We start from the raw sequence: 25,427 nt of genomic DNA on the forward strand, positions 1-25,427 counted from the left end.
CTTAATTGCAGACCTGGTTAGTCAAAGCCTCGACGCAGAAAACAGCGTTGATCACAATCAGTTAACAATAATACCACCACTCCAGGCCTTAAGAGCTTTCCAAGCCAAAGCTTGTTGTTCAGTCATGTCCGCCTCTTCGTGACCCCGTGGACCACAGCACGCCAGGCCTTCCTGTCCTGCGCTCTCTCCCGGAGCGTGCTCAAGTTCATGTTCATTGCATCGGTGATGCTATCTAGCCATCTCATCCGCTGCCATCCCCTTCTCCTGTGGCCTTCAATCTTTCCCAGCATCAGGGTCTTTCCCAGGGAGTTTTCTCTTCGCATTAGGTGGCCACAGTATTTGAGCTTCAGCTCCAGTATCTGTCCTTCCAATGAGCACTCAGGTAAACGCCGCCCAAGGAAATGCCTCAGTGCTCTCTTGTGCCTACTTGGTTCTTCTTTGCACTCATAAGCGAGAAAGCAGAGCCTCAAGGAGCCCCCTGCCTTGCTCATAGACGTGCAGGAAGGGCTTTGCTCAACAGCCAGCTTCTCGAGACTTGCTTGGCCCTCAGAAAGGGTCAGAGCCCTACGCCTGTGTCGGCGGCGGGACCCTCCGCATTAAGGGCGCCCCTAGTGGCCAATAGCGCACATCGCCATCTCCCCCTCCGGCCTCCTCCCGCGTCTTAAAGAGTCTGCGCGAGGGGAGCGAGGCTCGGTCGCTATAGCAGCCGCAGAAGCAAACCGGGCTGGCTGGACTGGGCCCAGAGCCCCTTAGCAGCTTCGCGCCCTCCTCTTTAACAGCAGGCGTCGGTGATGTGGGCTGGTAAGTACATCGGCCAAACTGATACGAATCCGAACGCTTCGGCATTCAGGGAGGAAGCGGCTGAGCCGTAAGCCGCTGGAGGTGTTCCTAGCAGTGGAGGCTGGTGGCTCCGATTCCGGTGGGGTTGTGTATCCAGTCAGAACCAGCCGGAACTCTAAAGGGGTTATCCAAGGTGCCGAACCCTAGCCCCCAAATAAGTGGCTAGCTCCTTTAGAATGCGGGCTGGTTCTGACTGAAGCCCAGGATGGATCCACAGCCCCACTGGATTCGGAGCTTCCAGCCTGCAGTGGTTCCTAGAGGCTGGCGAAGGGGAAAAGGAAGCTGTCGGGTCCGCTCACTGTGCTGCGATTTAATGTCCCTTGAGCCCCCCTAAATGGCCGTTTTCTCCATATCTGTCATCAGTTGAGCATAAAGAGAAGTTGGAATGGTTCTGTGACTATGATGTCGGAACTGAACCCGGAAGATGCGAGGTTCAAGCTCAAGGTCAGCTATGGGAAACGGCCTCTAAAGGCACAATCCTATATTATTGCATTTTTATTATTGCATTTATACCCCGCCTTTATTCCTCTTGCAAGGAACCCAAGGCGGCTTACATTATCCTCCTCCTCTCTGTTGTATCCTCACAACAACAACCCTGTGAGGTAGGTTGGGCTGAGAGTCTGTGACTGGCCCAAAGTCACCCAGTGAGCTTCCATGGCCAAGTAGGGACTAGAACCCAGATCTCCCAGCTCCCAGTCCGTCACTCTCACCACTACACTACACGATGCATGTTTAGGCAGAAAAAGCCCTACAGCTCCCAGTGTTCCCCACCCAGCATGAAAACTGGGGAATGCTGTGAGTTTTGAGACTTTTTTTCTATCTAAACATGCATAGGATTGCACCCTAGGTCATCTGTTCAGCCTGCTGCCTCAGTTTCCCAACTGTGAAAGTGACATCATAACAACTTGCCCTGTAGCACTGTAGCCAGAATGAACAAGGAAAATATTTTAAAGCACATCTGCTGGATAAGTGAGTAACTGTGCAACCCTGTGCAAGCCTACTCACATGTATAAGACTCACTGGTTTCAATGAGTGAAACCATATAAGTGGGGCAAGGATTACAAGCCTATGGTTAATTAGCAGCCCAATCCTATACAAGTCTATTCAAACATAAATCCCATTGATTTCAATGGGGTTTACGCCCAGGTAAAGTGGGTATAGGATTGCAGCTTAAGGCTATACATTGCTTAAAGATTTATTCTGTTCAGCTGATCCTTTTTTTAAGTGGACTGTTTTCATATATATATAATTAAGTAATACAAAATAATAACATCATCCCCCAATAGGAACTATAATCAAATAAACATAATACCCTAATTTCAAAATGCAATCAAATTATAATGCAATCATAACTATAATATCAGCTTTTCCCAAATAATAATAATAAGATTAAGGAGTAAATTCCATGGGACTTACTTCTTAGTAGGAATGCATAGGATTGCACTGTAATGAGTTAAGGCTGCAATCCTATGCATGTTTGGACAGAAAAAAGTCCTACAGCTGCCAGCATTCCTCAGCATGGCTGGCTGAGGAATGCTGGGAGCTGTAGAACCCTTTTTCTGTCTAAACATGCATAAGATTGTGCCCTAAGTCCCTAATTTTGCTGTGTAGATAATGGTGAAAAGTTGTGTAGCAGGTAGGAACAGAAGTAAGGGAGTACCAAATACACACATGCTACCCTTTAAATTTAACAGGCCTTTAGCGTTAAATAATGAAGACTGTTAAACTTGTACACAGTTGATGAATTCTTGGTGATTGAACCAAATACCCTTACATTTTCAGAAACTGCAAAGAAGATGACTTCTTCAAAAGGGATTCTTACCAAAAAAATGATACCTGCTTCTATGTGAGTATAAAATTAAAAAAATTACATTGCTTTGAGCATTAAGAATGTAAGAGCCATGCTGGATCTCACCAAAGGCCTATCTTGTCCAGAATTCTGTTCACACACTGGCCAACCAGAGGTCCCTGGGAAGCCCACAAGCAGAACATGAGTACAATAGCACCTTCCCCAGGAACTGACATACAGAGGCACACTGCCTCTTGAACAGGAAGTAGCATATCACCATTGTGATTAATAGCCAAGAGCCTTCTCCACCATGAATTTCTGTAATCCCCTTTTAAAGCCATCCAAATTGGTGGCCAGCATGGCATCTTGTGGTAGTGTATTCCATAGTTTAACTATATGCTGTTTGAAGATGTTATTCCTTTAATCTACTCTGAATCTCCCACCATTCAGCTTCATGAGATGACCATGGGTTCTAGTTTTATGGGGGAGGGGGGAGTTCTCTTTATCTATTTTCTTCACACCATGCATGATTTTGTAAACCTCTACCATGTCCCTCCATTACTTGCCTTTTTTCTAAAATTAAAAAGCCCCAAAGATTGCAACCTTTACTCACAGGGGAATTGCTCTGGCCCCTTGAGCATTTTGGTTGTCCTTTTCTGCATCTTTTCCAGTTCTACAATATTTTATGAGAACAGCCACAGGTTAGCTGTTGTGGCATTCTGTATGGCAGCATCATTAAGGGTGCAATCCTAACTAGATAGGCGGCCGCCTCTGAACTCAAAGGACCGCCTATCCTAAGTAAGGCAGGAGAGGCACGGGGGGGATCGTTCCCTCCATGCCTTTCCTGCCTTGCTCTTTTTCGCTAGACAGCCATTTTTGGCTGTCTAGCAGCAGGGGGCCCGACTGGAAGAGGAAGCTGCCATATGACACGTAGGATGTGTGGTGCGCGCAGCTCCGCTCTCCCCGCCCTGGAACGCCCCCCAGCCCTGCCCCTTTTCAGTCACTCCTCACTCATCTTCCGAGCGCGGAGGACGGGGCTTCTCCGCATTGCCTTGGAAGTAGCGCAGACGAGAGGGGAGGTCAGTTTTCCAGGAACCAACCTTGGAGCACAGGCTCCAAGGTCGGTTCCCAGAAAGAAGCATATCCTATGGCCCTCTAGACAGTGTCTAGTGGCCATAGGATTGCTCTTTAATACACTTAAGAATCCCCCACCCCTCACCAGGAGAGTGCAGGGTGACTTACATTATAGCATCTAGTATCTTTAAAAACATTGCCATAGAAATCAACATATGAATCAAAAGGGGTGCAAGTGTAAGTTGCAAATTGTGAACAGATCCAGAGATTTGTGAATCTGTTAGCCAAAGGAGTCTTTAGAATTATTTTAAGGTGGGGGACAGTCTCTAATCCACATGGCAAATAGCTTTTGAGAGGCTTTTGGAGGAGGAGGGGTTGATGCGACAGAGCAGTTGAAACGGGAGCGGGGGGCAACTGAAAGATACCACTGAGCTACCACAAGCCACTTGCATGAGCCTGAGCAACTTGTTGGATCCTAGCCTTATTATCTGAAAAGACGCTGTATATTCAAAGAGATTAGAATTATAGCCGGAGACTTTGAGACCTGCAATGAAATCCCAACATATAATCTGTTAGACTCCCAATATGCCTTTTAAAAGCACAAGACTATGGATGTTTAATCAGAAGACGTCAGTGAGCCAGTGTGGTGTAGTGGCGAGAGTGCTGGACTGGGAGCTGGGAGATCCGGGTTCTAGTCCCCACTCGGCCATGGAAGCTCACTGGGTGACTTTGGGCCAGTCACAGACTCTCAGCCCAACCCACCTCACAGGGTTGTTGTTGTGAGAATAAAATGGAGGCAGAGGAGGAGGAGGATTATGAACACCGCCCTGAGTTCCTTGGAGGAAAAGAGGCGGGATATAAATGTAATTAATTGATAGATAGATAGATAGATAGATAGATAGATAGATAGATAGATAGATATCCCACTGAATTAATGGCTACATCCCAATACACACTTACCTAGGAGTAAGCCCCATTGAACACAGTGGAACTTCCAGTAAACATGCATGGGGGAGAATCCAACAGGGTGCTTACGCCTCTGCTGATTCTCTTGTACCCCGCTGATTCTGTTGCACAAGTGGTGAGTCCTGCTGATTCCATTGCGCAAGTGGGACCCACCACTTGTGATTTAGTACATCCCAGAGGAAGTCCTGAAACTAGTAGAAACGCTCATTTCATAATTGGGACAGGTCGGCGGAGCTCCCTTATTCAAGCTCCACCACCCTGACCCTTTCCAGAAATGAGCGTTTTCACTCATTTCCAGTTGTCCTGGAAGTGCTAAACCTTCCTTCTGCGAGTGGTGGGTCCCGCTTGCAGGTAGGAATTGGCGGGGTGTAAGGGAATCGGTGGAGGCATAAGCACCCCATTGGATTCCGCCCATGCGATTGCAGTCTTAAGTGTGTGATAAAATTAAATGTGTTCTTACTGAAATCTGTCTCTTGAATTAGAGATTTCTTTTTTTAAGACATTGTATTTTGCAGGGTCTTTTCCCCTGGAGGGTCATTTTTTAGTAATAATGTTCTATATATTCTTGGCATTTTGATTTGGCTATTTTTAATGGTAATGGGGGATGAGAGAAAGCAATATAAATTGATTTAGAAGCTTTTACAAATCTCTTAAATTGTATGAATTGTACAAAAGAGTGAAAATGCAAAATGTTTGGGGGGTTTCCCTGCCTGCATCCTATAGAGTCTCAAGTCAAAATATACTTTGCCTCTTCTTTTTTCAGCAAAATGGATTCCCTGGGTTCCATTGAAGTAAAGTACATAAAGAATTTGCAAAAACAAGTCTGTTTACTAGAATTTGAGACATCATATCTATATCCTTTTAAAATAATACTATTTTATTACAATTCATTATGAAACCACTGAACTGGTTTTATTCCTTTTCAATATTAACTATATATTTAGAGAACTATGTTCTGGAATACTGCGGAACTATGTCACTCCTGTTTTGAAAACTTGCCACAACCATGTGGCAGTTTCAACCAGACAATTTTCTACCATAGTCTTCCCCCTCATCCCTCAGTTTTATTTCGGAAAGACACAAGTCATTCCTTCTGTTAATCGTACAGCATGTACCTTCCCCATTTCCCATGCTGTAATTTGAACAAGGTTTTGGTCTTACATTTGGAGCAACAAGGACTTCATTGATAAACCAATAGCAATTTTATTGCTATATGTGGGTGATCATGGTGTCTGTCTATTGGAGGCGGGGGTGGGGGGAGCGGACAGGACAAATTCCTTGTGGTTGTACCTTATGTTAATTAGGAAATGTGTGGGAAGATAGGACAGTTCAATCTTCCATCTCAAGCACCACTGTTTTTTAGTCTAGCTCCAACTGCAATATGTGGCTCAAACAGAGAAGGAAAAGAAATTTATACTAGAAACAGCCACTCCACAAGGGATGTTTTCCTCTGAAATCAACAGGGACTAGTGACTGAAATGCCCCTGGAAAAGATATATGTGCATCAGAAGATCTATTGGCAGTAACAGAAATGCAAAGACAGCAGAAAACTGACTAGGGCTCCACCTCAGAACCTGATGATAATGTAAGATCCCTCCATCTTGGAGCTTGTAAAATAGCAATACAGAATTGTCTCTTTGAATCATCTCAGAGTGCCCTCCGACAGGTGGAATATGGACTTGGGGGGGGGGGGGTTAGGCCACACCATTGAGCCTCCATTTTTTATTTTTTAGGATTTAACTATTGTGATAGATATGTGTGATGGCAGGAAAAAGAGCCCATCAAATCATTCAAAATAAATAGTTGCATATCCCACAGTCTTGCTGAAATTATATGGCCTATTTTCCATATTACATGCTGCATCAACCATATTAAAAAGTATATACTGGAACATAAAATACATTATTGGTGTGATTTCAGAAAAGGGCCCTGGTTTTGTCCCCTTGATCCGATATCTAAATCCTTCCAAATACATATGCAAGAATGACTACAGTAATAGACTTCTCCCTCAGTGGAGGCAAATTGTGACCAGCTGTGTGTACCTTCTGCTTCAGAGAATGTAAAACTTTTTCTCTTAACAGCAGTTTATTTGAGACAAGAAATGTAGCTCTAAGCTTTGTTGGCAACATAATAAATCTCTGGCAACCACAGCTTAGTCATTCATGTCGAGTCTATATGGAGAACCATCAGCTGAGGGGGTAAAAAAACCTCAGTCTCTCTATGTTCTTGATAGTGACAGCTTGAAGTCCCAGCACTTTCTACCTATTCAGGGGCAAGTGGCAATGTTGGTATATATGTCAGAATTATTATTTTCAGTAGCACAAGAGAATCATGGGGGTTGGGTGTGGCAGGTAGTCCTTTAATACCACATGTAAACACTCTTTCTTTATCCTGTTAAAAAAAGATGACTGAAAATTAGCACCTCTTTAATAGCCAGAACAGCCAAAGACAAATTAAATACATGCCCACCTCAGAGATGTCAACAATGTATGCTTTGCATTTCAAAGGGGCTCTGAAATGGGCCTGTGCCACTTGTTGCTATGGAAAATCAGCTGACAAGTGATTCAGGTTTTGTGTGCAGACTAATGTTACTGGGAGAAGCTCAAGACACAAGACAGAGAGATAGATATTTTCCAGATTTGTATCCAACGCCTTGTCTCCCAGAAACCCAGAGTGGGGTATAAAGGATGAACCATATCCTCAACCACCCTGATAAATGTTTGTTTGTTTGTTTATTTATTGGATTGGATTGGATTTGTATCCCACTGTTTTACTAAGAAAATGGCACTCAAGGTGGCTTACTATCATAGGAACTAAAAAAAAAAAAGTTTTAAATATAAACTTGATTGAAATAATAATAAAACAAACATATTAAAACACAGCAATAACAGAATAATAACAGTACCCAACCCAACAGACCAGCTTACAAGCCAAAGGCCTGCTTGAATAACAGTGTCTTTGCCTGCTGGCAGAAGGACAACAAAAAAGGAGCTAGCCTAGCCTCCCTTGACAGAAAGATTTGAAAAATAATCTGGGATCTATTTTGAGAATGCTTTCACAGAACACTTGGCTGTTGATATACCAGTTCACCCTTTGTACTCTTCCCTTTTTTCCATGCGTGTGTGTGTGTATAAATACGCTGCCTTTTTCTTCTTTTGTATGTATATATTCCCCCCTCCCTTTTTTCTTAATATGTACCAGTATTGGCAATTGTGCTGTCATTGTAGGTGGAGGAAGTGGTAGCTGAAGAATGATATGGACATTAAAATGTCTTTATATTTGCTGGAAAGTAAGTGAAGCATTTTTGTAACTTAGCAGAAGAAGAGATATTGCTAAAGACGTATGTCTTTTAGGAGCAGTGATGAGATTTTGGAGGGCAGACCTGGGTGTGCCATGCAGCCTGCTGCCCTCTGGTGTAGTGAAGGATGCTTTCCCATTGCCAGTGTTAAAGTAAGTTTCAGCTCCCCACCCAGTCAGCTTCCATACATCACATTGTGGGGCGGGGAGAGTGTTCCTCCAACCTGCTGTCCTCCAGATGGTTTGGAATCCCAGCAGCCTTGACTGTTGGCTATGCTGGATGGGGCTGATGCGAGTTGAAGTCAAAGACATCTGGAGGGCACCAGGCTGGCAAAGATTGGTCTACACTGTTATATGTAGAGGGAGGGAGGAAGAGTATAGAGACCACTTGGTGGTTACTTTCTTCCCTTGCTCTTGGCCCCAATCATTCTGTGGGTACAGGGGCAACATAGCCACCTGCAGCTCTCTCATATATACCAATCTGGGGTAAGACTAGCAAGCTAGAATGGGTCTCTAGTAAAAATAATGAACACCACCAGCCTGGCATTATACAAATGTTAGTCTGAAATGATGAGTGCGCACACTGTCTCGTGTAGACTAACAGATTTATTGAGACATAAGCTTTCCTAATCTAAAGGCCACTTAATCAAGTGCATGAAGCACTAGCCTCACAGATACATGGATATGTCTTCTGTACCCATTTACATGTGCATCTGCCAACTAAGAATAACACTTCATGCATCTGATGAAGTAGACTCTGGTCAACAAAAGCTTTGACCACAATAGGTCTGTTAGTGATTCTAGAGTCTAGGCATGACAGCGATTTTCTGGTCTGGGTGCCCATGGAAATACCAATGAGGACCCCTATGATTCATTACAGTTCATTCATTGGAGTTCTCGTAACACTCTCTCTTTGTTGACAGAACTCCATATCATGAACAAGCATGTATGTCATGATACCCCACTCTCTGTTCACTCAAGGTAATTGTTGTTGTTCAGTCGTGTCCGACTCTTTGTGACCCCATGGACCATAGCACGCCAGGCCTTCCTGTCCTCCACTCTCTCCTGGAGCGTGCTCAAGTCCATATTCATTGCATCAGTGATGCTATCTAGCCATCTCATCCTCGGCTGTCCCCTTCTCCATTTGCCTTCAGTCTTTCCCAGCATCAGGGTCTTTACTCAAGGTAATAGGACACCTTTTTATACCTATTGCATAAATCAGCCAGAGATAAAAGCATTTAAGTTACACTGACTGGAGTGGGAGAGATGTGAAGAACATGCTTAACTCTCCCATTGAACTCAATGGAGCTTAACAGTGCTCAATTTTGTCTAGATTGTGCCCCTTTTCTCCACATCACCACCACCCTGCCATTTATTAAAATAGGAATGGGAAAGAAGCTATATATTACTGGTTTTTGCACTCATTAGCACTGCACAAATTATTAGAGGGTTTCTTAAGAGGATAACAAATTAGCAGGCAGCACAGGATTTTTAATATGAAAAGTATTTCTAAAACTAGTGAACTGGTCTTCCAAACATCTCAAACAAATGTTCCTTAATTATGCATCATAAACCAGAAAGAGGGCTAGAGAAGCTACAAGCATCCAACCCAAATTTACCAGAGAAGCTGAAAAAATATTGCAAAAAATGAAGGTAACTTCTCAAGCGTTTGCTAGGTTTTCTTACATTTGAACTCATTCTATCTTTAAGCCATTGTTAATTTGTCTAGCTTAATGATCAGGACTCAGATGGCATACACACAGGCTTCTGCAGCCAGACCAGGACTTGGGGGGGATTCTTTCTCTACAGCAGCTTCTTGTGGCTTTTTGGAAAACACCTTTGTGGACTTAGAGATGCTCCAGTGTGGCATCTGATTAAAGCATGAGGTGCTGCACAGTTGGAAGCAAAATCAGCAGGGGGTTCATTCATGTACAGAAGCACTTCATGGGTGATTACAGTACTCTTCAGATCTGCCTTTTTTCATTTCGCAAAAACTATAAACACTAACTAGTTGTGACATATGGTCACATAAGCACTTGTTTCAGAGAAATTATCCATTCTTCCCATTGCTTATAGAGCAATCCTTGGGTGGGACAATTCCATGGCAAAGGAACTGCTACTTCCTAAGCCCAACTAGCTTACTGTGGCCAGGGCAGTAGCTGGGGGACTGGGTAGTTACAGTCTCTTTCCCTGTATTTATTTTCTATTGTCCCTCTCATTTACACCAAAGGGAGGGAACAGGCATGATCTATGGGCATGTCAAGGGAAAAAGGGGGCTTTGGATCCTATGGATTCAAGTCCTCATCCGTCCTGCCCGTTGAGAATTGCATTTTGAGCCCTGCATATACTTCCCATAGGACTTTCCACAGGTGTATTGTGCGGACTCCAGCTCAGCAGTGCCACCGCCAGTGGAGCTGCTCTCCACCAGCAGAGCAACACTTCCACCACAGGCTGTGGTGCCTCAGCTGGCCTTTGGCCAGCTTCAGGATTGCTCCGTAGGTCACTGAATTTATATAATAAGCTTTCCATTCCTTTTTGGATGAATAGAAATTTGTACTAATGCTATTTTCTGGTGCTAGATACCTGTGTAAATTAAAAACCTGATCTGGACAAAATGCCTTGCAGTACCTGACTGCAGGCATGGTCCATCTTCTCATGAAACCCTCTGAGTGTTCCCTACCATTATTAGCTTGACCAAGCAGCATAGCCAGCTCTTGGAAGATGGCAAAATGCATCAATTCAAGCCAGGGAGAGCAAGCTGTGAGCCAGATGGAGACACAATCAGCTAAAGGCAGTCAGAAATTATATGTACAGTTGTGGAACAGATACTGCGCAAGGTTTCATTGCAGACTACTCACTCAGTTCAACAATATCTGCAGTACTTCGGACATTTTAACCATGGCTTATATTACCAGATCTCCACTGAAGTGTCATCTGTTCTTTCAGAGAACTGTCATACTGTAAAACTGGGGAATGCGGTTCTGTATAGATCTTTTACCTCCAGCATCTTTGCCCCAGCCCAGAAAGGGCTATGCACATGCAAAAGCCTGCTGTATTAGGAGGAAAAACATACAAACATTGCTGAATATAGGGCTGGATTTTTGCACCCAACACTTGAAACGAAATGTTTATTTCCTGATACTGGATTGACTCCAATGTTAGGCCTACTTAGAGTAGACCCATCAAATTGAATAGGACTTAAATTAGTCCTATTCATTTCAGTGGGTCTACTCCAGGGGTACAGAACCTCAGGCTTGGGGGGGGGGGCAAATCTGGCCCTCGAGGGTTTCCCTGGCCCCACCCCATTTTTCCCAACCACTGATTTGTGGTTTCCCAGCTTTTGGGGTAGTTTTTGCCCCTTCTAAAAGGTTGAAATGCCTCTCCCTGTGCTGCACTCTACTGTGCAGGGCCTGTGTTCCCCCTGATTTTGGGGTTTGCTAGGCTCCTTCTCCAAAGACGGAATGGCTTAATTAAATTGACTATCAATTCCTAAATATAGGAAGTTGATATAAATTGATCTCTTTGGCCCAGTGTAATGTTTTACTTTCTAAACTCTCAGATGGAAGATATTCCAAAACATCAGTAAATGAGAGATGTTTCCCTTGTAACTATCATAGAATAGTAGGGTTGGAAGGGGCCTACAAGACCATCGAGTCCAACCCCCAATGTTGAAATGGAATCTGTAATACATGTTTTGTTCAACTGCTGTTACTATCAAGGGGTCAGAGAGGTCCTGATACTTCCAATTATTCAATCGTTTCCAGGTCAGTCTTTAGAATTTTTGATGTGTATCTTACTCGAAGGATCTAACAGATTAATTACCAAGATTGTTGCTAAATGTTTGAATGTTGTTATTTTAACTAGATCCTCTATGGCACTGTGACTTAATTTTATGATGTTGAACAATATATTATGCATTTTTGTATCTTTTGCTGGTGGTCAGTTGACCGTAAATAAAGGATTCATTCATTCATTCATTCCCCCTTCTAAAAGGTTGAAATGCCTCTCCTAAGGTTTAGTTACTATCAGTAAGAGATTTATGCTAAAATACAGTGGTGTTTTTGGTATTTTGGATCCACCCTTTTTGCCTTTCCCCTTGCCCACCACTGGAATGCATCCCCCAAAAGCTTATCTGAAATGGACTTTGGCCCTCATGCTGAACGAGGTTCTTCATTCTTAAGAAGGACTAACATTGGATTCAACCCACTGTTGGGAATCTGTGTGCAGCACCAAATAATATTTTGATCTAACCTGTATTCTTGATTGTTTTGTTATCTGGCTTCAACCCTGGTTGTTGTTTGCCCCCCAAAGTGTATTTGCATGAGGTTAATCTTTAGTATATTTTAAAGGAACTGGAGACTACAATAAATGCAGCCCAAACAGAAATTGCAAAGAAAGAAAGAAGTATCAAGATACTTGAAGCTGAAACTCAAGCAATACATAGGCATCGTCAGTCACTGTCTGGTAATACAGAACTTTCCCATGGGTTGCTATTCTTACAATTAAGATACATTTGAATTGATGCTAAGTTGGCTTTTTTCTTATTATGGATTTTTCTTTTATCGAAGAAGCTGACATATAAGAAACATGCTGCTTCCCCTCCCTGCCATATCGAACCATAGACATGGTGAATATGTCATACAATTCTTCCACCATAATCACTACCCATAATTTTGCGTGACACAATAAAACCCACAATGGAAGGTTTGTAAGTCCATGCAAAGCTATGGCTTTTACTCATGGTGAAGCCATCAGATGACTTGTTCCAAACTTCCTGGATTAGGAACCATGGCCATATATTGGATGTGCATTTTTATAAATAAAAAAAATTTGACTGCATATGCAGTCTGTCAGTACTGAATTATTTTCAATTACTTTCACCCATTTTTTGGTGCAACTTTTTCCCACACAAGTCAAGCTAGATCAAGGCCCAGCTTTCCCCCTAAAACTCTTTTGCTGGTACCCAACATCCAAAGCAAGCTATTAGAATGGCCTTCCCCAACTTGGCACCCTCCAGATGTGTTGAATACAACTCTCATCATCCACAGCCAGCATGGTCTAGAATATGGTTCTAGAATATGGTTTCCTGCTACTCTATAAGTATTTGCTCATGGTCAAATTCACCGCTGAATTCAGCACCCAAACCGAAAGACATAGCTAGTTGCAGCACAGACAACTGCATTGCAATGGCAGCAAGAAACCCAACACTGCCCATGGCTCATTTGGAAGTGGGGGGGAGGGAAAGGAAGGAAACAGAGCCCTGATAGTTCTGGTAAATTGGCAATTCATGGGTGAATGAAACCCATGAATTGCAGGGACGTGCACAAGCCGCTTCCTGTTACTGTGACATCCAAATCCAGGAACTTGGGGTTGTTGGTGGGTTAAACAACACCACATTAACCCAAGAACAAGCCATGGGTTAACTTGGGGTTTTTAAACCCACAAACAACCCCAAGTTCTTGAGTTCAGACATTACGGTAAGAACCCTCGAATGCTGCATGGAAACAGGAAGTGGCTTGGGTGTGGTGCACATCCCCACAATTTGTGGATTAACCCATGAATTGCCACCCGATGCCACCATTATGTCCAAACAAGTCCTTAGAATTGGGGCCTCAGAAACATCTGGGGTTGGATCTAGATTTACGCTGGATCAGCTGCACTGACAGATTGCACTGACTTCTCACCCCCTCCTTCCCATGGCAGCCCCCATCCCCATCCCCCTGAAAATGTAACAAAGACTCTGCTAAATGGTGAGCTGTGGCAGGTGGGTGGGAAAACACTCAAAAATCAGGTGTGCGGAAGGCAATCCCTGGATGCCACTTACAAGTCAACTGAGCTGTCATCTAAGAAAATAAAGTTTAAAAGAAGATAGTAAAAGTTTTTAAAATGTATCGAGCGATCCTGATGATTTCCTGCAGATGGAAATGTTCGCGAAAAGATGGTATTAATGGAGGATGCTACAGTGCTGAAGAAACTGGCTAACAGCTCCACACAGGCTGTTTCACACAAAGAAGCAGAACTGCTAAAAATTCAGCGAGAATTACAACATACTGTAAATTCAGTGAAGGAAAAAGAACATGATGTCCATCACTTGGAATCACAGGTAAGCTATTCCAACTCCGTAATAAATTAATCTTTCAAAAATGTATTTGGTTGCCATATTAAGCTAAGCTATCAAGATATAAAATATTGGACCAGCTTTCATTGGTGAAAAAGTTGCAGGCTTTGATTAATAGACAACACCTTGGTTAAATGTGCTAATGAAATACATTTACTGATCAGTCCACAACCTAGCTAAATTCACGTTTGCTTTAAACCTTTCAGCTAATCTGAATAAGATTACATTCCTGAAAAGGAATACATTCCATTTTCTTAACTCATCAACTTTTAAGCTCAGTTCTGAAAACTTCAATCATTGTATGGGCTTTCTCATACAATAAGACACACATGCCTTGGATTAAAAACAAAAATCAAACCTGTTCAAAATTCTGTGGCTCTCAACAAATTTTCTCTGGATATTTTAGATCCGTTAAAGGACCAGGGATCTCAACCAATGAGTTTCCAGCCTCTCTACAAAACAGCAACCTCCAGGGTTATTTGTGGGAAAAGCTTGACAGTGAAAACCAGTTTCTGGCACAAATGTAGCCTGTTCCCAGTGGTGTTGTTAAATCATGTTTGACTCTGGAGTTTACAGTCTTACAGAGGCCCCTGTTTAGATGGTAATGAGTATTACTTCAGTTACTTCAAAATGTGGTAAGCTAGCCCTGCTGCATTTGGGTCTCTTCCTCCTTATTCTGGTGAGTTAGGCCCTGGACATCCTCCCCAAAGTCCTACCCTGATGGCATCACTGCCTGATCCAGTGCACATTAGTGTTACTAAGAGCCAAGCCGGACAGTGTTAAACTGAGAGTTGCTTCCAGGTAACTGTGGACTGGATTGGAGCCTTCCATTTTGTAATGTAAGTATGCCTATACTCTCCCTGTCCCAGCTCCAGAATTCAATATCCTATCTCCAAGCAGTCCTGTTGCAGTAGGGAGAAGACATTTTAAAAGTTGCAAACAATAGCCATGCTAACAGCTGCATAGGCATGGCAGAACTAGTTTTGCACCGTGGGGAAAACACAGAACCCCAAAGGAAATTCAAATAAAATTCAAATAAAGATTATTGAAATGTTGATGCAGTGTGGAGAAAGGATTTGGTTATGCTGCTTTCCCAGGTTTTAAAAAGAGCTAACTAGCCTAGATTAGCACTGCAGCACTGTAAGAGCAGGCCAGGGGTGTACACAGCACTCTCAACTGCTATTTTTTTCAGTACTCAAATTACTGCAGGCATTAACGCAGTGGTGTGCCATCATTAATGAAACATAAAAATAGCCAGGAGTGCCCAGGATACTTGCACAGTCATGTTCCACAATGGAAAGTTGCATGTGTTGATGATGCAGGTCAAGATGCAGACCTACCGCTGCATCATAATGCTCATCCAAGCACCACTTTTGGTGGTGCATCCACACCTGGGGCCACTAGTTGTTGCTTGAGGCTACAGCAGGATTAAGGCTAGAAGCTGGTGAAGAGCCAGTGTGGTGTAGTGGCAAGAGTGTTGGACTAGGAGCTGGGAGATCTGGGTTCTAGTCCCCACTCAGCCATGGAAGCTCACTGGGTGACTTTGGGCCAGTCACAGACTCTCAGCCCAACCCACCTCACAGGGTTGTTGTTGTGAGGATAAAATGGAAAGGAGGATGATAATGTAAGCCGCATTGGGTTCCTTGCAAGAGGAAAAAAGGCGAGGTATAAATGAAATAAATAAATAAATAACTGCATTTTCCTTAGGCACGAGATGAGCGGATCTAATGCTACAAAAATGCAAGGAAGGCAGCCACCAATTTCTCTTTAACCCCTGGCTAACAACTGCATTGATTGCTCTATAAACTAATCACTGAAAAGGCTTTGTTTTTGATGGAGTCTCTCACTAGAAGAGGCATTTATTGATAATTATCAAAACAATAATAAAACAGGGAGGGCAGGGAATGTTTAGCATTCACTATTACAGTATGCTTTATTCAGCTTCGGCAGCAGATTCAGCAGCACCAGGATACAGAACGAAAACTTACAGAAAGCAAATCAGAATGCATACAGCTGCAGGCATTAGTCCATCAGCTAGAAGATAAATTCCTTGCCGGCTCCCCATCCACACAAGAGCATATTGCTAAAGAACTTCGGTAGGGACATGAATATTGTCGTTTAAAACTTTCAGAACTATTGAGCATCTACTGTTCACACTTAGTTGCCAGTGGTTTGCATTTTAAAACGTATGGTATAATTTCTTATATTCATAAAGCCTGGAGAGATAACCCACCATTTCGAAGTTTGGAATACTGTCTTTGAATACTAGATGCTGGAGACAAAGACAGGCAGGCTGTTGCCGAAACTTCATCAATGCCAATTATAGCTATGAATTGCTAGTATCTTTTGTAGTACAAACAGACCTCGCTAATGTGTACAACTCCCCAGATTTTTCTTGGGCATGGCCAACATAAAGTAAATTGTCATGCACATTAAAAAAACACAACAGTGCATCAATGTTAACTTTTTCTCCATACCCCATATGAGCTGATATTTAACATTATTTACATTTAGTAAGGAGATCGAAAAATTAAGGCAAGTCCTCAAGGAAAAAGAGCTTTCAGCTGATGAGGATAAATATTTATGCAACAAGATGGCAGAAGACTGTGGACATCTGACAAGGGAAAATGGCCTCTTAAAAGTTCAAGTGCTGGAAGCTACCAGGCAATTAAGCAAAGTGAGTTTTTATTTAGTACCCAGCGTGTTAGTTCCTTGCCTTCAATTTCTACCTTGAAAAGATTAGAAAAGACCACAGGCGAGTTCCAAGATTTTTTTAAGCTTGTAAATTATGAGCTTGTGTGTTACTGAAAAATACATGCATAGATCTGAAACAAAACATAATACATTAGAATAATTTTGTTAGATTTGCTTTGGCTACAGAAACTAAAGACGCAGGCTGAGGCAATAACCACAGGATATACAGGTCCCAGGGCCAGTATTGAATTCTACCATCAACCCTGGAATATCACCATGGCTGAGGCTGGTATAGTAGCAGTGTTTCCCTAATAGGCATCTTATGGCATAACAGCTGGGAACAACAGACTCCACTGCTATTTCCCTGTAGTAAAGAAATGTTATAGCAAGTAGACTAGAGCATATCTTGGCAACTAATTTTTGCTCCTACATCTACCATAAATCAAACTATTGCTTGCACAGCAGCAGCTAAATGTAATAAAAAGGATCAAGCAACTCATGGACAAAGCAGTTGCACTACAGTAGTCCCCTTGAATGCAATGCACATATAGCCATATTAGTGAATTTACCATATTAGGACTTCAGACTATATGGTGTTTCCCTAAGATAGGGCATTAATCCATCCAAGTTGGAAGAGCAGTATGAAAGAACCGTAAGAGTTTTCAGAAATGGTCACCATTAAGAGTATATTTATTCATTGCTTTTCCACCTTAGACTCTGTCTGCATCTGTTCACTACCCGTTCGCTCTAAGAAATGTCAAGGCAATAGAAAGACTGGCATGCACGAGGCGGGGGAAACAACTGACGCTGCGTTATTTTCCCTGATGACCCAAACCGGTCCAATGACTGGGTTCATATGACACAACAACCCATAATGAGTAACTAGCCACGATGAGTAGTTGTGTCTTCTGAACTCAGACTGCTTCCCGCACGGTGGCTTATTTTTTGGCAACAAACCAATCTGAGAATCCATGGCTTGTTCTAGGGCTTGTTTGTTCCATGATGGGTTGTCATGTCATCTGAACCCAGGAGATGGGTTGTTCATCATGGGTTGCTCATCATGGGTTGCGGGGATCAGCTTGTGAGCCACTTGCCAAGAGTGGCAAAAAACCCTGCCACTCTTTGCAATCTCGCCTTTTCTGCCACCAGTGACAGCCCCTCCACCAATGCCCAAGTGGCACTTTGGGGCAACCATCATTGGTTTGCCTTTTGTGTGCAAATGTGTTTGATTTTTTTTTTTTTTTTTAATTTGGTTGGTCTTCCACAAGTGGGCAAGTGCACACTTATGGCTGTTCCATATGTATGGTCTTGCCTGGTCAATTTCCTTTTATGTATGTTTCAACTGTCAAATGGAGTAGGCAAGTGGAGTAGGTAATATACATGGAAACTGAAAAGGTGAGACTGCATGTAGACTACTTTGCACACAGTTGCCAAGGTCCAGTTGCTGAGTTGTCAATCAAAATGCACTGAAAAAGTGCAGGGAGCAGAAAAAGTAGGTGCACCAAAAGGGGGGACAATATCTTCCCCTTCGCAAACTGACACTTCTCAGTCTCCTCCACCTTTTCAGCACTTCTCTGAGTCTCCAGTTACTCCAGAAAGGGGAGATTGGCTCACCCACCCCCTTTTCATGGCACCTTTTTGAAGCGCTTACTGCTGTGGTTACTGAGAAAAAAACCCTGAGAAGGCAAATGGATGGGATGGGGTGAATGGGGTCCCACGGGGGGAGGGGAATTACGACTGCCATTGTGCATTTTTGAGGCTCTGGAAAAAAACTAAAAACAGCAGCAAACAAAAAGGGGTAGTGATCAGTGTGGGGAGGGAGAAACAAGACTTGGTTCTGCTGGAAGGACACTGGGATACCAGCTGGAGGATAGAGGGGGAAGGATGGTGAGAACAAGCCATGGTGAGCCCAATCGTCTATCGGGTGCACCATGGGTTGTTCCATGAACAACTCATGCTGCGTAGCTTATTCGCTGAGTGGCTTAGCGTGACATGAACACCACCAATGTCTAGGTGAAGCATTATGCCCCTACATATGTGGCAGTCTATCCAGCCTTAAAGAGCTTATATACGCTGCACTCTTAGCTTTAAAGAATCTATAGATCTTTAAGGCTAGGAGAGAGAACAAGTATGCTTCCTGTTTACTAGAGCAATCATGGGAGGGTGGGCAAAGTAGCAGCAGCACAGGCAAAGGGATAGGTACTAATGAACAGTCTCACTCATACAAATGCTACAGGAGAGGCAGCTGAGAGAGGAGGAGAGTACCTCCCATTCAAGAAGGGTGTCTGAACTGGCATCCAGGAGAGAAAGAGAATGGCAACTTGAGATGGAGCTCACCTACTTGAAGACGCTACTATGCGATGAAAGAGAGAAAGTTCTTAAAGTCCAAGAGCAGGTCGTTGCACATTCTTATATTTGAAACCAACTGCACAGGCAGAATGTAAATGCTTCTGCAGTACGGCACTTTACACATTTTTGAAGGTGAAAATAGAGGAAGGAACTTGACTATCAAGTTCCTAACACAAGAGCTGATATAGCAGTAACTTTCCAAATTAAGGCACTTCCTATAATTCTGTTGATGTAGCAATTTAGAACAGCATTTCTCCAATTATTAAGAGGCCAATAAAAAAGGGGTGATCATGCTATTTGTCTGACACAAACGTTGTGATGAATCCCATACCAGCATTCCCCTTTCTATCCAAACAAAGCCTCTTCCTTCATCTAATTTTATCACCTATTCCTTACTACTCATTTTTCCTCTTTGCTACCCCTTATTTGGGGCTACTTTTGCACTATGAGGTGCCAATGATATAAACTTACTACAGAAAGCTCTGTGATGAGATTATTCTTGTGAGTAGATGTACCACATGTATTTTGCAAGCCTTGCCACCCATGTGGTATTAGGGGCCCTAAGGAACCTGGTTCTTGTGACTGGGTCCTTCCCATACACATCTCTACCATGATGCAAACAACCTGAAATATCTCATGGTAGGAAACAGTTTTAGATTGTAAGCCAACATTTTCTTTCTTCTGCATAGCATCTAGCATGCACCTAGTAATAACTGCAGAGAACCCATTTAAAGAGGTTAGAAGAAACATGAAAGGTATATGGAATCACACATCCCCCAAAACAAGCTTCAGACCACACTTGATTATTCAACAGAAACTAAGACTATATGCACTTACCTCGGAGTAAGTCCCATTGAAAACAGGGATTAATTCTGATACGTATAGGATTGCACTGCACCTATCTAGCCACCTCATTGCTTTGCACACTAAGTAATGGTTTTATAATTAAAGGGCTATATATTTTAAAACTAAGAGGAAGGTGACTGTCTTACATTATTAGCAGCTATAGTTCTTGAGATTAAAAAAACAGCAGGTGTTAATACATTTTTCAGTAAACTGATGTTAAATACATTCAAACGCAACCTTTGGATCCTGCTATCTGAAATAATGCCCTAGTGCTAAGAGGTTGGCAATATAGTAGTAGTTATGAATGTACCAGATCACTTCTGAATGAGCTTGTTTATTCCCTTGGAACCACAGAAAGCCTATCCAAGCAGTGACTTATCTGGAGAAATTGTAAAAATGAACTCAATCCCTTGACAGTAATAAATGCTAACTGGAGCCATTGGTAATAGGTGCTTCGAATACAGCAAGAAAGGAAGTCTGTGGATCAGAATGGGAAGTTGTTTCAGTCACAACTAACAGTTCTAGAAGAAAGACATGCCAAAGTTCAACTGGAAAATTCCAAGCTGCGAACACAAAAAACTCTTTTGGTAGAACTTATTTCCCAATTACATAAACAGGTATCTGAATGCAGTCTTCTCAAGCAGTAGCTCTTTTCTTGCCTGCAGCCCTTCATGATGCATCTTATTCTTTATGCAGCACATATTAAACATATTGTTTTCATTAACACAAGATGTGACAGCTGCTTAGGACCAACACTAACCGTACATTGTGTGTGATCACATTGTATGCAAGCGAAAGAAATGGCAGCTGCACAGGGTGGGGTCTGATCAGGATTGGGACTGTGATGCAGAGGGAGCGGTATTTAATGCTTCCCCATACCAAATTCCTGATAAAAAATCCCCAAGTTGCTATTTGGGAGTGCTGCATTAGGAGTGGAGTTGGGGAGAAGTGTTTAACCCTTTCTCCTGCACTCCTGTAGTGGCTACTTAACAGATGTGTGAAATGCATGATCTCATGTTCCCTATCAATTTTTGGCCCTAGAATATCTTTAAAAGCCAGCATGGTGTGATGGTTAGGGTGTTGTACTGGGACTCAGGAGATCCGTGTTCTAGTCCCCACTCAGCCATTAAGCTCACTGGGTGACTTCGGGCCAGACACTGTCCCGGCCCGTTTGTCCAGCAAGAACCCAAAGACCCCTACCCCCACCCAGCATGGCCAGCCACTTTTGAAATGGAGGACAGTCTCAAAAGCCGTTTGTGGTATGGCACGAGAGGGAAGGGGGGAAATCTGGATATACAAAAGCCTTTGAGTGGCCTAAAATAGCACTTCAGATCCCAGACATGAGCTTCTCAGATTAAGAGAAAATTGTCACTGAACTGATGTGCAGATAATGCTAACTCATGATTTAACCCTTGAGTTGTTGAATTCTGGGTTGTTGTGATGCGTGAACCCAGCTGCACTAATAAACCATGGTTTGTTTAACCACAAACAACCCAGAAAGAGAACCTATGGTATGTTGTTGGGTTGAGAACTCTGGGTTGTTTCAACCATGGGTGGTTGTTGCATGCAAACCCAGAATCTTGAGGTATTCATGGATAGTTTCACCAGGCTACAGAGGCAGCGGGCAATAGTGGTTAAAAAAAAACCCAGCCACTCTACATGCCAGTACTACAGCACTACAAAGGCATTTGAGATACAGGGAGGGAGTAGAGGAGGAAGAAAACAACCAACCCAGAAATTGAGAAAACAAAGCAGTTTGTTTGATCATCTGCCAGACAAGCCCTGGGTATGGCAACAAAGCATGGGCTAGCATTATGTGTGAAGCAGGACACTGTATGCACAAAAATTTATGAAGTAAACCTATATAAAGCTGGAACAGATCTACTGATTAGTATGGTTTTTTATTTTGTTGGAAGGCGTGGTTTTTACTAATACAATATATCAAAGGGTGTTTATTTTATTTTAAAGATCGAGTTGAATGGAATAGGAAAGTGGTTATAAAATATATCGTTTCTTGTAACTCATGTTCTTTGAGACACATTAGGGCTGTATGGATGCTGCATTTGCAGTCATATGTTCATAGTTCTTAGTAGAATTCAGCATCCAGTGGCACTTGCGGAAAACCTGTCCTTCCAGCGTACACGATTGGCTTTGTGCTAAAGGTAACTTACGCTAGTGCTTTATCAAGCACATAAGCTGAGCAGCAGTGTTGGATGCTGCCCTTAGTTTTTCTTTTAACGAACTTAGGGATGTCGGAGAATTTCTCCACGAATCTCTGGGAGGCCGAATGCCAACGCATTCGGCCCCCCGAAATTGGTGGAGAAACGGTCCCCCCCTCCCTGGAATGGGACTTACCTTTGCCGAATGTCCCTGGCGCTGGCGGCTCCCGGCGGCAGTGGCGGCCAGTCTTCCGACCAGCTGGCGCCGCCATTTCCAAGTAAAAAAAACACACACACAAGCAAACGTGATAGACTACGTAAAGATTTACGTAGCCTATCACGGCTAGATTTTCAAAAAACACCGTGATAGGCTACGTAAATCCTTACGTAGCCTATCACGGCTGACTTTGGGGAGGAAAAAAAGCACATACGCAAATGGCGGCGCCCATGGGCGCTGCCATTTGCATTCCTTATTTGGGCACAAATAAGCGTTGCCCTTATTTTCGCCATAGCGTTGCCCTTATTTTCGCCATAGTCTATGTAAATGTTTATGTAGACTACACGTACCCAAATAAGGAACACAAATGGCGGCACCCATGGGCGCCGCCATTTGCGTACGCGTTTTTTTTTCTTTCCTAAAGTCAGCCGTGATAGGCTACGTAACGATTTACGTAGCCTATCACGGCTGACTGCAGGGACGCAAACGGCGGTGGCTACGGCCGCCGCCATTTGCGCCCCGGTCGGCCAGGAGGATTCGCGGCCAGAGGGACGGGGCGCCTTCCCCCCGGCCAGAATTTCGGCAGGGAGGAACGGAGCGCCTCCCCCCCCCCCCACCGTGAAGCAAGCTGCGGGACCAGGTAAGTGACTTTCGTCCATCCCTAACAAACTGTGATAGGATTTAAAGTATTTGGTGAAATCTCAGAAGCCAGAATGCTAGCAGGATTTCCAGTGGTTGAGGTATACCGCTTCAGTGCTGTACATAACCTCGTAATACAGTGTTTTTGTCTGCATAATTTATATAGGTCACAGAATTCAGCTTTCATTGATGCAGAATGTAATGGCCTCAGGTTGTCAGCCTTTCCTAGAAAGCTATGGCTGTTAGGGATCAAAGTGAGGGCTCCCTCCCCACTGATAGGGAACTTCTATGGCAACCTTACTGGCCATAGTTGTAGGGTGTCCATATCCAAATCTTCACTCTGCTATGAAGCTCATTAAGACATCTGGGCAAGCCTCTTTCCCAGCATGCATGCACACCACAAGGCTGAGAGGCAAAAATTTCTTGGGAGGAGGGATGTATCCAAATGCAATAAATAATTCTACACAGCTGAAGAGTTCTTCCCTCCAAAAAAGAAATGTTTTGGAATTCATAACTGCTACTACAGCAATAAATTCCAGAGGCATAGCCATGCTGGTAAGCAGCAGCAAACGTTTGGTGCTGCATTACATAGTAACACATTTATTGTAGCATAAACGTTTTTGGGCCAGAGCCCACTTCAGATGCACCAAATCTAATGAAGAGTGCTCTGGCCTTTGAATGCGTATGCCACAACAAACATTAGTATTTAAAGCCCCAAGTGCTTTGTTTTTGTGACAATAAAACAGGTGCCTAGAATGGCCAGGAAATTATAAGTATGTCTTGCATGGAACCACCAGTTACAGTTAACTGTTTTCTCCTTTCAATGTTTTTCCTCTTACCTTCATCCACTTATCTACAGGCAGTAGTGCTAAATATGAGGGCAAAGTACTAAGCAGGGCACTGAATCCCCCCCCCTATTATATACTTTCAGAAGTATCATGGCAGCCTATAGGGCTAGAAACTTGCAATACTGAGTTGTGACTAATTATTCAACATGCGTGGCTGCATAGGGTACCACTCGAGAGAGTATTCATTTCTCTTCTTAATCTTATAGATAAGAACCACTGCATATCCTCTTATTGAAACAAACTTTTCAACAAATGAGTCACCCAACCAGTTTACATATATTTGTATTCATTCAGTCAAATATGAAGACACTTTTCTTTGTAGCATAGTTTTATTGCGGTATTCAGAATTAACATGTCTTTTCCCATTACCCAGATTGCTGAAAAGAAAAAAGAAGTCAACTTTGTGCATAGCCATGTTAATAGCTTGTCCTGTGACCTCAACAATTTGAAGTCTCAAGTCAACATGGAATCGCTTCTGCAGAAAGAAAAATGGAAAGAGTTCTCCGGTATAGTAACAGCAAACTGTGCATCAACAAGCTAACTTTGGAAGCAGCTAGCCTACTGTGAGAACGTATTGTTTCTACGTTTCCTCAAATTCAGAAGTTGCATTTTGCACATGATACACTTCTTCTAGAATAAATTCTTTAAAGTGCAGTATTTGGAGATGAATTAAACTAGGCTTTTTCTTTTAGTCACAGTCTAAAATGAACAGAGATATTTGTGTCTCCTCAGTTTATCAGACTAGCTTCAAGAGATGTTGAAGCCTTTTGGATTATTCATGGACCAACATTCACCAAAAGGAAAGGAAGCATCACATATTCATCAGTCCTAAGTTGGGGCTTGCATAGCATCCTTGGTGGCAGTAAGAACTTTCAACATCATTGTAAAATCAATATCACCCCCCATCCCCCAAATTTTGGTTCCACACTGAAGAGTCTCAGCAGAGGGGCAACTATTGCTAAATTAACAGCACTCTGAATTCCTTAGAGGGAAGAAACACAAGCCAGAAATTCATTTCACAGCCTGCTCCCAGAAAAGCATGTAAGACAGGGAAAAGAAGAGAACTTTAACTCTTGTGGCACACCAATTCTTTACAAAATCTCAGATTGCTGGTGTCATTTCAGCCTCCACTGAACCCAAGGAAATTAATTTATATGCAGAATCAAAGTTGTTTAACTTATTTTCTAGACAAATTGAAGAGGGTGAGTTTTAACCAGGCCTTTGGTATGTGGTATGTACAATCATACAGCAGCACTGAAGGAGGGTAAGCATGTAAGGTATGGCTTAGCCAAGCTGCTTCTACAGTTTATTCTACACCGCTCTTTCTTCAGCCCAAGCAACAATTAGATAGAGGTATCTCCTATTTAGTGTCATTAGGAGTTTTCTCCACCCTGTCTAATGGGCAAAACAAATACAAGACTTACTAATGAAGTGCGAAAGCATGGACCCACTCAAGCTTTCAAGCCAGACTTAACCCCCTCCCCAAGTGAGATGATGTATACGATTGAAACTTGTTCAGCTTAACAACAGTTAACCAAGACAGTTAACTCTATACATATTCAAAGCAGACATATTTGGAGGACTCGTACCA

General features: G+C 43.0%; 1 protein-coding gene across 3 annotated transcripts; it reads left to right on the forward strand.

Moving 5' to 3' along the window:
• The first annotated feature begins 489 nt into the window (after positions 1–489).
• Positions 490–24,492, forward strand: LOC146346830 (uncharacterized). Of its 3 annotated transcripts, none has more exons than XM_084849243.1 (11): positions 490–801; positions 2,623–2,686; positions 5,433–5,522; positions 9,541–9,619; positions 12,316–12,430; positions 13,885–14,069; positions 16,026–16,180; positions 16,599–16,761; positions 19,015–19,173; positions 20,423–20,590; positions 24,210–24,489. In XM_084849243.1, exons 1-11 carry the CDS (start codon positions 792–794, stop codon positions 24,375–24,377), a joined length of 1,356 nt encoding a protein of 451 aa, XP_084705369.1. In that variant the 5' UTR covers positions 490–791; the 3' UTR covers positions 24,378–24,489. The 3 variants fall into 3 exon arrangements, with proteins under 3 accessions (XP_084705369.1, XP_084705371.1, XP_084705370.1); XM_084849244.1 differs by lacking the exon at positions 490–801 and adding an exon at positions 1,097–1,284 and having other exon boundaries at positions 24,210–24,492; XM_084849245.1 differs by lacking the exon at positions 20,423–20,590 and having other exon boundaries at positions 667–801.
• Positions 24,493–25,427: the final 935 nt, after the last annotated feature.

The sequence above is a fragment of the Heloderma suspectum genome, chromosome 4, assembly GCF_057233095.1.
Source record: "Heloderma suspectum isolate Gila_16-S chromosome 4, 16-S_ref, whole genome shotgun sequence".
Lineage (NCBI taxonomy): Eukaryota > Metazoa > Chordata > Lepidosauria > Squamata > Helodermatidae > Heloderma > Heloderma suspectum.